Source organism: Diplotaxodon limnothrissa, linkage group LG10, assembly GCF_057381915.1.
Source record: "Diplotaxodon limnothrissa isolate DT_005_m linkage group LG10, D_limnothrissa_male_GT1.1, whole genome shotgun sequence".
Lineage (NCBI taxonomy): Eukaryota > Metazoa > Chordata > Actinopteri > Cichliformes > Cichlidae > Diplotaxodon > Diplotaxodon limnothrissa.
Window position 1 is genome coordinate 24,710,902 of NC_140605.1, and position 12,877 is coordinate 24,723,778.

Sequence of the window (12,877 nt, forward strand, 5' to 3'; positions counted from 1 at the left end):
TTTTTTCTAGGTTCTAAATAAAATGAAAAGTGCTTTATGATGGCATGATCTTTCACATTCTTTCCTGGGCTTAACTGCTGGATTTTACCACAAAAATGTACAAAAACACAAGAGACTCAATTTGTCTTAATTTTACACCCTAGCTCTGGCATGGTCCTTTCTTCATATTGCATGTTAGACCACAAGACTGCAATATGTGTGCTTTCTAACCAAGACCACATTACAAAACCCTTAAATGGAATAAAAAGAAGAAGAAAGTCTTGATTTAGAAAGGCACTTTTACTTTTGTGTGATTTTCTGAGAAATTTGGTAAGAGAAGCAACTTCTTAATATAATTTCAAATGGATATTTTGCAAGGATGAACTACACTTGCTGACTGGACACACCTAAGAGGATATTTCCTGTGGTTATATGCCTAGTTCGTTGCTTTAGTAAGCCTCCATCATTGACACCTAATATGAATAGCATTGGTTATTTCATTACAGTGCTGATACTGCAGAGAAACTTTGGCTGTTAGCATTCATGTGGAAAATACTTTCTCAAAACCCTCCTAAATCCCCAACAGGTGCCTGACTGTCCTGTGTCCATAGCTCAGTGGTCAATTTTGGTGTCATAAGGGAGACCTACAGAATGTAAGGCAGGTGGTTCTAATGTTGCGGCTGATCAGTGTACTTAAAGCACAAGCATGTAGCTAAACAGATTAATGAAGCCCCTTTATATGTATACATAATGGCTCCCAGGGTGCCTCAAGCAGCTGAAGACAGACAGTGATGAGGAACGGGAAGCAGAACTATCATGGAAGACCAACCCCTCATGGGGTATACCATAAACAAATAGGGGAAGTGATGGACATCAAGAGATCCTATCCCTGGGTAGAAAAAGGGCAGTAGAGCGGATCTGAACATGTCACAAAAACAGACCTTAACCAGCATATCCATACAGGCAGAGATCTACCACAGCCAGCAGGACCCCAGTTGCAGACTGTGCAAAAGTGCCCAGAGAATGTCAACACATAGCAGGATGTAGGATGAAAGTTGGGACGGCGTACACTTTAAAGCACAACCAAGTGGGACAGGAACATTTGTGCTACATATGGACTAAAAGTCCCCAAGTCCCAATAGGAGACATCAATAAAGGTCAGTGAGAACAACACAGTTCTAAACAGACAAGCTGATGATGGCCAACAAACCAGACACTGGTGGTTGACAAAGAGCAGAAGATCACAGTTGGGATAGCTGTGGCAATACCATTAGACAGCAATGTGAGAAAATAGTCCCAGGGCTGAAGGAACAGCTGGAGCAGATCTGGAAGTCCAAAGTGGTCCCAGTGGTAGGAACATTAGGAACCCCCAAACAATGAGAGTGGATCCAGTAGATTCCAGGTACAACAACAGGGGTCTCCACCCAGCAGAATAAGAACAGCTAAAACCTAATATATGTGTATAATATATATATTATATATATATAATTGGTTATTAGAATTAGTTAAACTTCAGTAAGTGAAAGAGAAATCAATATTTGAAGGACAGTACGAATCTAAAAGAATGATAGAAGGTGAAGCAAAGGGCTAAGTTCACTCCTACTTCACAGCTGCTAATGCTTCAGACACCCGTAACACTCATGTTTACTTTATCCTTATCTTTTTTTATTTTACTACTATACTACAAATATACTATACAAATATATTTGTGCCACTGCAAGGGTTCAGACACAGAGAAATTTATGAAATAAAAATTAAAATGACCTCAATTTTGGTGCAGATTCCCTTCACACTAAAAAACTTCCCAGACCCACACAGTGAGGTGTAATGAAAACAGGCAGTGAGATATACAGCTGTTGCGTGCTAAGAGTTCTGCTTCAGCAATAAACATTCTTAAAGATAAACATTTCAAGTTGCTCAGAAACACAGCTTGCTTTGCTCTGCAGGCTGCAGCATCGCAAACTAAGCAACTAAGACTGTGAAAGCTGACTAAGTAATTTTATTACTTACCAGATCAGTAATCTAGCCAGTGTCGGCCAAGTTTATTGTGTTGAACTTCATGGAAAACGCTTCCACATACAGTATAGACATCTCACAATAAGTTTGTGGATAAATCAGAATAGACTCGGTGTACTTTTTTATGGTGGAACAATAAATCAGAGTTTAATGACACGCCCAATGCAATATATTTAATCCTTGGCTGCAATAGTTAGGGGCTATGTCATTCTGGAGCCCTCTGGTAGAAGTACTTGCTTGACAGCTCTTTCTGTATATATAGAGAAGCTAATCATTATGCAGGATCTACGTCATACATCAAGTTGCCAATTTTCATTCTTTACTCGTTCTCATATAGATCCATTCTACCCTGTTGTTTTCTATACTATGTTAGAGATATCAATGAATTTCCATCACACGCTTACCTACAGATGATTAGGTTTTACATTAGGTTTCAGAAAGTTAATAATACAGTGCATCCTTTGTGTTTACAGACAACATCTGTTTGCTTTATCTTCTCTTTTATAATCTGTGCACTTCATTCCCTTTTTATTGAGCACAGTGTTCATTCCAGGTTTGTGCTCCACAAATATGACTCTGTTGCTTGTGCCAGCCATGATTTGCAGAGTCTCTCTGGACGAGTACCCAAGCTGCATTTGGCTTTAAGTGACTGCACATGCAGCAGAACAGCATTCTAGCCATTCCTTTTCACAGAGAAACTGAAGATGTTCCATAATTCAAAAACGCATACAAAGAGCACACAATAACTTAATTTATTAAAGTTTGGCTTTGGTGGAAGACTAGAGTGTGATGAAGGAGTCGGTAACTTTATGAAAACACATGCACTTTGGTGTCTAATAAAGCACTCAAAGCTTTGTTACTGAAGCTGATGCAGCGATATTAAGACACATGACTGTTTTTGCACTGCAACAGAAAGGTTTACTGTTGACCACTTTAAAACGTGAGGAGAACTTTACAGTCAGAGCTGGGACTCTGCAGCATTTCTTTTATTTTGATGTCCGACCACTTGCTGGCCACATTGCACACGTTGCGTTACTGTCTGTATAGCGCACACAATTCTTTTAGAAGAAAATCTGCTGCTCTGTGAAAAAAAAGTTTTTACACCAGTTTCTAGACTTCCATGTTTGTTTGCACAAAGTAATTACTAGTAACTTGCAAACTTCTTTGAATGTAGTTGTTTTAATTCAGACTTGGAGAAAACTGTGTGCCTCAGTATGGATAGACTTCAGGACCAATTTTGTTACTCGTGAAGGTATTTGAGGGTTTTTTTTTTTTTAATAGGGTATAAAAAGAATAGAAGGATAGTAGTGATAAAAATCTTCACAAAAGCATGAAAAAGCCACACAGTTTGTGTACACCCATGGTTTGTTTGCAGAGATTCTTGTGCATGGAAGCCTCTCAATCCTCTTAATGTTTAAGTTGGCCCTGAAAAGATATTGAAGCTTGGATTACGCTTTGCTTTGATTCTCATTAAAAGGGGATTTAGAAAGAGACAGTCACTGATCTTGAGACAGCAACACCATGACCTCACTGTCACTTAGCTACTAGATGAGAAATAAGTCTGGACTTCACACTCAAGTGAGACTGAAAAGATCCTCCTGAACCAAACCTCAGGAGGATCTTTTCAGTCATACAGCTTAGCAAAATAATGTAAACTGTTTTGATAGCTCTTAGTAAAACGTGGTAGAAAGTAACCAAGTAACACATGCTTCACTTTTGAACACTTGTTTTTTTCACATGAACTCACTCAAATAAAAAAGTTTGGCATGTGTTTCATGGATGTTTCTGATTTGAAATAGATTAAATGTATCAAGTTTGGTCATTTGTGTAGCCTTTGTCAGATGTACCTTATGTGCTCTCTGACTTATAGTTACTTAAGCTAAATTGCCTAATCATATGTCACCCCGCCCTGAACTAAACTGCTTATACTGAACTGAGCTAACACTTGACATTTAAACAAAACAAGAGTGACAAATTAATTTTGCAGCAAAGAAACATAAGGTACTTGGAAATCGTGTCAACAGCATGTCATTTGTGTTTAAAGATTTGGACTAACTTGACTGGAGGGTAACAGAATCCACAGTGTACCGCAAACAGATGACATAAGGTGGCATTCGAAGACAGATCGGGAATTAGCCGATATTTGTTCATAGTGTTAAAGATATGCAGGCCATATGCTACATGTAACGAATACCCTGTGAGGTTTTTGTTTATTCTGAAGAATATAAATGGCCAGAGGAGCTGTCATGCAGTTGCCAAGAGGGCTTTGCTAGAAGATCTTTTGTTTTTCAGAAAAGTGCAAAAATATCTGCCCTGTTGAGTCTGTTTAAAAAAAAAGTGAACATAAAAAGCAAACAGATGGCTCTATGTTTTGGATACTCTCACCAAAACCTGACTCTGGATGAGGTGTATTTACGACAGATGGAGGCAGTGGATCGGTTTCCACATCAAGAGTCTTTCTTCATTAAAAGAGAGTCGGGGATTTTTTCAGATATCAGGATTGCCTAAATTTGTATTTTGTCTTCTGACTTTTGTTTATGGATGAAACTAAGCTGAAACCATCACTTGCAATCCAAAAATGTCACGTTAACGTGTGTTAAAATGAGCTGTATACATGTGAATTTAGCAATAACTGTCTTGTGATAGACTGGTATGCAATGATATTCATCAGATTCTACTTAATTTCAGACTGGTTCAAGGTGCATACAGCCTCTCACTTTATTTGTTTAATCTTTTGATCACTTGCCATGCTTGCAGTGTGATTGCATCTTTTTTTCTTATCCCTCTGAGTTAAAAAGACAAAGATGCTTTCAGGTTACATACTGGTCCATGCCATCAATGTATCAGGGATTTCATATTTCGAACGAAATGTGAGAATATGAATTTCAAAAATCAAGAAAAAAAAAAAGAATTATAAATAAAAACTATGAACAAAAGACTGCACAAAGGGGTGATTGGCAATGATATGGGTGGAAAGGGCAAGTCTGAGCAGAGAAGGAAGAGAGACAAAGTAGATACACAAGTTCAGCAACTCAAAATAATACATCACGTACCTGAGAAGGTAGACTAGAAAAAAAATGGAAATCTGATGAATGGATCAAGGTGAATGTGGTAAAATGAGGTCATCCAGCCTCGCAAGAATCCTTATCTATTTAGAAAAAAAATCTTATAATAGTGTACTCTGTGCCTCATTTGACTTGGAATAAATTTGCATTCACTCTATCATCCCCCCCAAAAAATGGCTTTATTTCCCAAAAGACAATTTTGGAGATATGGCTGTATTGTATCTTCATAAAAAGAAGAACTTTTAGTACAACATATGGTTACGTTTTGACTATAGGAGTCAATCAAACAATGATATTCATCCGATTTTACTTAATTTCAAAACTTTTTTTCCTTAACCAGAAACAGGAGCCTTTGGGCAATATTTCTATAAAGACTGACAAAAAAATGTTTTTTCAAAGTTAAAGGCCACACTGTGAACAGCTTATCGAAGAATTACACTGAGAAACTCCAAAACCACCCGCTCTCACACACTGAGTTTACTCCATTCCAATGCCAATGACTGGGATTGTGTAATTATAGTTGTGCTAATATGACATAATGTTTGATAGATCCACAGATGTGCAGAGGTTTTCTGCAGACTGCCTTGATGAAACCAATGAGTTAGACCATGTCGCTAACAAACATGAGCTCATCCCCACGTTCAGACTTATGACTCAAACTTACCACAAAGTTTGATTCATGTGCATTCAAGAGTGAATATTTCATGCCGGACTTCCAGTTCACTTCAGCACATTAAATAAAGATTTGCAGTGGGAAACTCTATTAACCTACTGGGAATATCACAAAAAGATACGGACAGAAATGGAACTAATTAACTTGATGAGCTTTCTCATTTGCAATATGATAAAACAAATATAAAGACATGTTTTAACCTTGTTACCTGAAGTCAGTAAGGAATCTTTTGGTGAAAGAATAAAAATCGCCAGGTTTTCCAGCTATTATTGCATTGCCAATGTGGGCCCTGCCCTGAGGAGCTGGCAGCCACCCAGGCAAAAGAATGGCATTAATATTGATTAGTTTCAGGACAAAGGTTAATGTTACCTCATCTAAATGTTATTTGGAGGTCATCCTACATAGGGAGCACAGCCCTCAAAACTTCATTTTAATGTTCTCTGGTGAAAGGTTACAATGGACACACAATGGATGCAATGTAACTGAAGGGAAAGAGGGTTCATGTGGAACTCTTCTGTAAACTAGGATATTTGTGATACTAGATGAGAAGAGTACTGAAAGATGGGTATTGTCCAGTGCACGGGTAGAGAAGCTCACAGGAAAGATACATTAAAAGACATTTGCTGTGAAAAAAAGATATAAAGATTTTATATGAATAATCCTGCAAAAAATACACAGGTGTAATAAATTGTACAGTTCCCACTTTAATGCCTACCATGAAAGTGGCACAAAGTTTTACTACAACTGCCGACCAGTTTCATCCTTGGTTATAAATGTACTGAGTGTGAATGGGAAAAGGATCTGTTGCCCAGATGCACTGAAGCGCTCTGCTGACTGATTGATGCCCTAAAGAAGAAGAACAGAAACACACAGCATATTGCTGCCTTTTCTTTTCAAGTCATATTCACTTCAAAGGTGATTTATACATCAAACACAACATTACGTTACCAGAGGGAAGATTTATGTGCAGGATTTCTTGAACTAACTCGAGTTATTGAATAAAGTGGTATCCATTAAAGTAGGCCGAGGAGCAGCACACAGAATATACTGTAGCGCTGTAGAAGCCTTTCCAAATACACCCCCATTGCTCTAAGATTGGTATTCACTGTTCACCTGCTGGTGAAGGGGTTCAGCTCTCCCCAGTTGGGCTATCAATATCTCAGGTTTCTGTCATCAGGGTCTTTGGACACATGGGCACACATGGGTGAGGTGTGGTCTGCAGCTCCACAACAGGGAAGAGATAGTGTGCTGGGGTTGGGGGCACTGCCAAGGATGCTGGCAGGACACCTGGGATCGATCAACTAATCGTGCTTTCCCTGTTTTTACTGGCCTGCTGGGACCAGAGAAGAGGTGAGAACTGAGCCAGAGGCAATATGGCTGAAAAGCTGCAAAGCACAAGTATGCTGTCATCGCCCTGAGCTTCCTAGTTTTCACCAGCTAGATAGCAAGACAAGCGAGATAAGGTATTTTTCTTTTTTGTGTTTTTGAAGAATGGCCTCTGACCTTCTATTTGACGATTGTTAAACTGAAATCATATAAAATATTGTAATAGCTAACTAACATTGTAAACTAGCTTGATACACGCTTACAGCAAGCTTGCAAAATAACACGTTCATACTCAATTAAATGTACAAATTATCATACCATTTTAAACAAAAGAAAGAGACAACAAAGCAACAACATTTTAAGGTCCATATCCGCTTAGAACAATAATACTTCGCCATTACGTTCAGCCATGTCGGAATTTTCGCTTTCTCTATTTTGCTTTTTTCAAAGTAATCAAACAATAATACAAAGCAGCCAGTAGAGGGAGCTCTCGGGCAGTTTACGAAACTGTAACTTCTAAAACAACAAGCGTGAATTATTGCTGAAAAAAATATCCACCTACACCTACCCAGCATTGTATGTGTGTGTTGTACTGGGGTCCAGCTGCTCAACCAATTCAGGTTTCCAGGGCCCAGAGTCCAACATTTTTCCAATCATTCTTCATATGTGGTACAAGTAACCTGGCTATTTAGATGTGATCATCTGCAAACAAAAAAACAAAAACACCAACAACAAAAAAAGATGTGACCATCTGCAGCAGTCAAAGAGAAAAAACAAGAGAGAGAGAGAAAATAAGCACTAATTTCAAGACCATGCTCTTTCCTAAAAGCCAACATTAGTCCTATTACCAAGAATTATACCATAATTATTATACCGCCACATTTCTCATCCACAATCATCATGTCAAGCTTTGCCTCAAGTCATCTTATATAACCAAAAACAATCAACAGCTGACAACAATAATAGAAATTAAAATGCTTCAAATAGCCTCCCTCCAACAATGATGTTGTAATTTTGCAGCAGACACTAAGAAATTTGGTTTGTGATGTTATAGAATAAGAGAGCATGCTAAAACTAGACAACAAAGTATGAAAATAGCCCAATTAAACCCTGTGACCCTTAAACACAACATAACAGTGCATGGATGTGAGCGATCAGCTCAACCCAGCTCAGAAATGTAGTTAATTGTAAGCACATGCATTCCTCGTCGACAGACCCAACAAACTTGCATCAAGGACAATGTTAGATACCCAAAACACTTACGTTTAATACTTGCCTTGACAAAAATACAGATCTCCCCATCTCAATTTTTCATTTAATAAAGTACCTATAAGGTAAGTGGATCAATTTAAGTTAACTTTGCGCCCATGAATGAAGTAATGAATTTTAATGGTTGAATTGGGCTTGTATGGTGTCCCATCACACATCTGACACAGTGACTTGGTGCAGACACAGGCCAACAAGCTGCCTGCCAGCTGCTGGGCAGCCAAATGAGAGCACTTGTTTGCTTGGCATCTCCATGGTTTCCATGGTCAGAAAGGAGGTCTTTGTGTGTATTTGTGTGTGTGTGTGAGTGAGTGAGTGAGTGAGATTGATAGTGTACAAAATGACTGAAACTGGATTTGGGGCCTATATTCATATCACGCATGTATATAAGCATGTACATGTGTTTTGTTTCTCCTGTGTGCATTTGCGAGTCTGTGCATGCACTGTGCTTGTGTGGGCTTATCCAACTGACTATTTCATCTGGCCTACTGTGCCAACGATTTGGAACATGGGTTCAAGCGCTGGTTCATTACTGTGAAATTCCAGATGACACTTTCTGGAAGGGTCTGCTTGTGCACTAAAACAGGGTTCCATTTTTGGACAGAGATTACACTGGATTTATTGTGTTCCACACTGGCATGAATGCTTACTTGACCAGTTAATTAATTTGCTATTCAGGATGGATAGTGACCACGAAAAGTTATCAAAGCTGCAAAGCTGTGCAGTGTTTCTGACAAACTTAAAGCAACCTTATTTCACTGAGTATTTCCCTAAAGCTATTTTTGTATAATTCATTTAATTCAGTTATATTTTAGATTTGAATCTTGAAGTAGCTTTAGCTGTGTGTCTCATTGTGTTTACTTACTTCATTAACTAAGGAGGCTTTGTTTGAAGATAAGAGCCTTCATTGTTTGACTGACCCTGAGAATTTGACTGAGACTAAGCAGGCCCAGCTGCTGCTTATTCCAAAAATGAATGAGTTCACATTAATTACACTGCTCAGAGACCTTGACCTTCCTTTATCCTATTCCCAGCTGAAAAGAAACCAACAGCTACTGGGTTCTAAATGGGAAATGGGAGGAGGGCTGGAAAAGGTTTGGTCTGTTTTGATTGGTGGAAAAGTTTTGGATAAAGAAGACAGATGGCATGAGGAAACCTTGCCACAGTTCATAAGGTTCAACTTGTGGTAACAGACACGCAGAAAGGATCTGATAATATCTGCTGACCGGTTTCTGCACCTTGGCCTCTGATGGTCCTTATATGGAACGGTCCAATCAGCAGACAAAGTTTGTTGCCAGGTGACCATGAAAACAAAATAATGTTCCTTTTTAATGCCCTGGAGGGAAGGTTTACTAATGCATTAGCTATTGTTTAAACAGCAGACAGAACATGTTATTAATGAACGTTTTCTCCCTGTCATAAACACACATTCAAGTCCAGTTCTTTCATTATGGCAGTCCTGGGCATATTCATGAATCATGAAGGGTTAAATGAGACTCATGTCTAATCTAATTCTAATTCTAATCTAATTCATCATATTTTAGTCTAAATGTAGTGTGATTTAGTGTTTAGTGAGTCACATTTTTAAAAATTTAAAAACTTCATCACTGGTGACCATCAGAACACTGTTCTTTTGTTTTGTTGTAGAGTAGAAAGAAGTCACTTTGTAAGACCTTCTTGGACTTCAGGGGCACTAAAATAACTACAGGTGTGAAAAGATGATGTTTGAACTTTAAAAATGGAATTGAGACAAAGTGATGCTTTAATAATTGAATACATGTAAAATATTTAGAAATAGGGTAGTCCTGTATACTAATGCTCAGTCTGTGTTCCACTCTCACATCTGGCTGCCTGCCAGGCATATACAGTAAAATCTTGATCCTGAATAGAGGATAAAAGGTGCAGCTGTGGGAGCAGCAGGCAGTCAGACAAAAGTAAATGGAGTCATTCTCCAAATCAAGGCCAACTCGTTGGTCTGCTGCAGTTGTAACCCAATTATTCCCAGGCCACATGTTTTCAAAGAAGGGGTGTAAGGCAGAGGGGAAAGCCCTCCTTTTTTCTCCTGCAGTCACCCCATAAAACACAGAGGGTAGAGAAGCAAGGAGAGAAAGTTGGGACATCTTAAACATTATTCCACATGACCTAAGGAAAAAGTCGGTATCCGATATTGTCTGTGGGTAAATGCTGGCATGTAGTCATTTTTTCCCATCTGTGCACTCCACTAATGCCTGCTTTATTTAAGTGGTTCATGTTGAGGTAACTTGTTAATGAGTATCTGGTAGAAATGGATTTATTCCTTGTTCAGATGTAGCTATATACTCTACTGAGAATAAGCATATTTAATAATAATGTGAATGGATCTTCAAAATAGACATCTAAATAGCTCATGGAGAAAATGAGTAGAAAAGGTTTATCAGCAATAATGCTGTTTGAATAATTATAACCATCATAAGTAACCAAATCATCTCAACATGTATTTGCTCAAAAATTATTTTATTACAACAAACACATCTTTAATCATCCAGACAAAGGAAAGCAACAGTAGATAAGTTGAGGCATCTCTTCTCTGAAAGGTGTGGAAATTCATAAAGTGGACGTGGTGAAACATCAAGAGCGGTTACACCAGGAGGCTTTTCTGTGGGACACATGAAAAAGGCCACTTCATCGTCCAGGGAAGAACGGTCATATTTTAGATCTGGATGCAGGACCTTATGAGTGTCCTTTGACTGAGGCCAGGCATCAGCAGGTGGAGGACTTGGTGGCAGTGGAACCTCATGAGGCAGTGGGCTGATACACCTTGAATCACTGTATTCAGAAAACACAGGGGACAGTGGAGGACTTGGAGGCAGTGGTACCTCATGAGGCAGTGGGCTGATACACCTTGAATCAGTGTATTCAGAAAACACAGGGGACAGTGGAGGACTTGGAGGCAGTGGAACCTCATGAGGCAGTGGGCTGATACACCTTGAATCACTGTATTCAGCAAACACAGGGGACAGTGGAGGACTTGGAAGCAGTGGAACCTCATGAGGCAGTGGGCTGATACACCTTGAATCACTGTATTCAGCAAACACAGGGGACAGTGGAGGACTTGGAAGCAGTGGAACCTCATGAGGCAGTGGGCTGATACACCTTGAATCAGTGTATTCAGAAAACACAGGGGACAGTGGAGGACTTGGAAGCAGTGGAACCTCATGAGGCAGTGGGCTGATACACCTTGAATCACTGTATTCAGAAAACACAGGGGACAGTGGAGGACTTGGAGGCAGTGGTACCTCATGAGGCAGTGGGCTGATACACCTTGAATCAGTGTATTCAGAAAACACAGGGGACAGTGGAGGACTTGGAGGCAGTGGAACCTCATGAGGCAGTGGGCTGATACACCTTGAATCACTGTATTCAGCAAACACAGGGGACAGTGGAGGACTTGGAAGCAGTGGAACCTCATGAGGCAGTGGGCTGATACACCTTGAATCACTGTATTCAGCAAACACAGGGGACAGTGGAGGACTTGGAGGCAGTGGTACCTCATGAGGCAGTGGGCTGATACACCTTGAATCAGTGTATTCAGAAAACACAGGGGACGGTGGAGGACTTGGAGGCAGTGGAACCTCATGAGGCAGTGGGCTGATACACCTTGAATCACTGTATTCAGCAAACACAGGGGACGGTGGAGGACTTGGAAGCAGTGGAATATTAGCCAGGAGGCTGAGAGGCATCAAATCAGACCTCTTGTGTTTTAGAGAAAGAGGTGAAGCGTATTTCTTTTCAAACGGTGGAGGACGTGGAAGCAGTGGAACATCATGAAGCGTCAGCCTGATGAGCTTAAGCATTAACTCTTCCTCTTCATCACCTACAGACCACACTGTTGAACTTGGATTCTTTCCACTGGGACCAAAAGCTTCAACAGGTGGAGGACTTGGAGGGAGTGGAACCTCATGAGGCAGAGGGCTGACACACTTTGGATTCATGTATTCAGCACACACAGGGGATGGTGGAGGACTTGGAGGCAGTGGAATATTAGCCAGGACACTGAGAGGCATCAAATAAGACCTCTCGTGTTCAAGGGAACGAAGGGAAGCATACTTCTTTTCAGAAGGTGGAGGACGCGGAGGCAATGGAACATCATAAGGCAGCCCGCTGATACACTTTTGATCAGTATTGTCATCATTTACAGGGGAAGATGGAGGACTTGGAGGCAGGGAAAGATCCCACGTCATCAGCCTCATACGTTTAGGAGGCGGTAAGATCCCCACATCCTGGAAGCAGTACTTGCTGCACACATAACAAGAAAAGTCAGCAGCTGATTATTTTTGCAACATATGATGGAAACAGATGTTTTAATGTCCTTTTTTTTTTTTTTTATTGTAAAGCAAACATACCTGTCACTGCTGACATCTGAGCTGCTTTGTGAGTTAAACCTCTTAAGATGTGGATTTTCCTTTAAAAAGTTAAATATTATTATTGTTGTTGTATTTTTCATTAAGAATTCACATGATTTAATGTTTAGAAACAGACACAGTGAAGAGTAACTTACCACAGCTCGAGCCAT

General features: G+C 39.8%; 1 protein-coding gene across 1 annotated transcript; it reads right to left on the reverse strand.

Moving 5' to 3' along the window:
• Positions 1-10,838: 10,838 nt before the first annotated feature.
• On the reverse strand, positions 10,839-12,877 carry LOC146624517 (uncharacterized). The gene is made up of 4 exons (XM_085363991.1): positions 12,863-12,877; positions 12,708-12,766; positions 11,794-12,600; positions 10,839-11,289 (listed from the first exon to the last, which is right to left on the reverse strand). The coding sequence occupies exons 1-4, from the start codon at positions 12,875-12,877 to the stop codon at positions 10,839-10,841; spliced, it is 1,332 nt and encodes a 443-aa protein (XP_085220117.1).

Bases quoted from the DNA above. Each gene is read 5' to 3' on its own strand.
- LOC146624517 (XM_085363991.1), bottom strand. The intron at 12,601-12,707 runs GTATGTTTGCTT...TTATGTGTGCAG, and splicing joins TCAGATGTCAGCAGTGACAG to CAAGTACTGCTTCCAGGATG. The intron at 11,290-11,793 runs GTGTATCAGCCC...CAGTGATTCAAG, and splicing joins GCTGAATACAGTGATTCAAG to GTGTATCAGCCCACTGCCTC.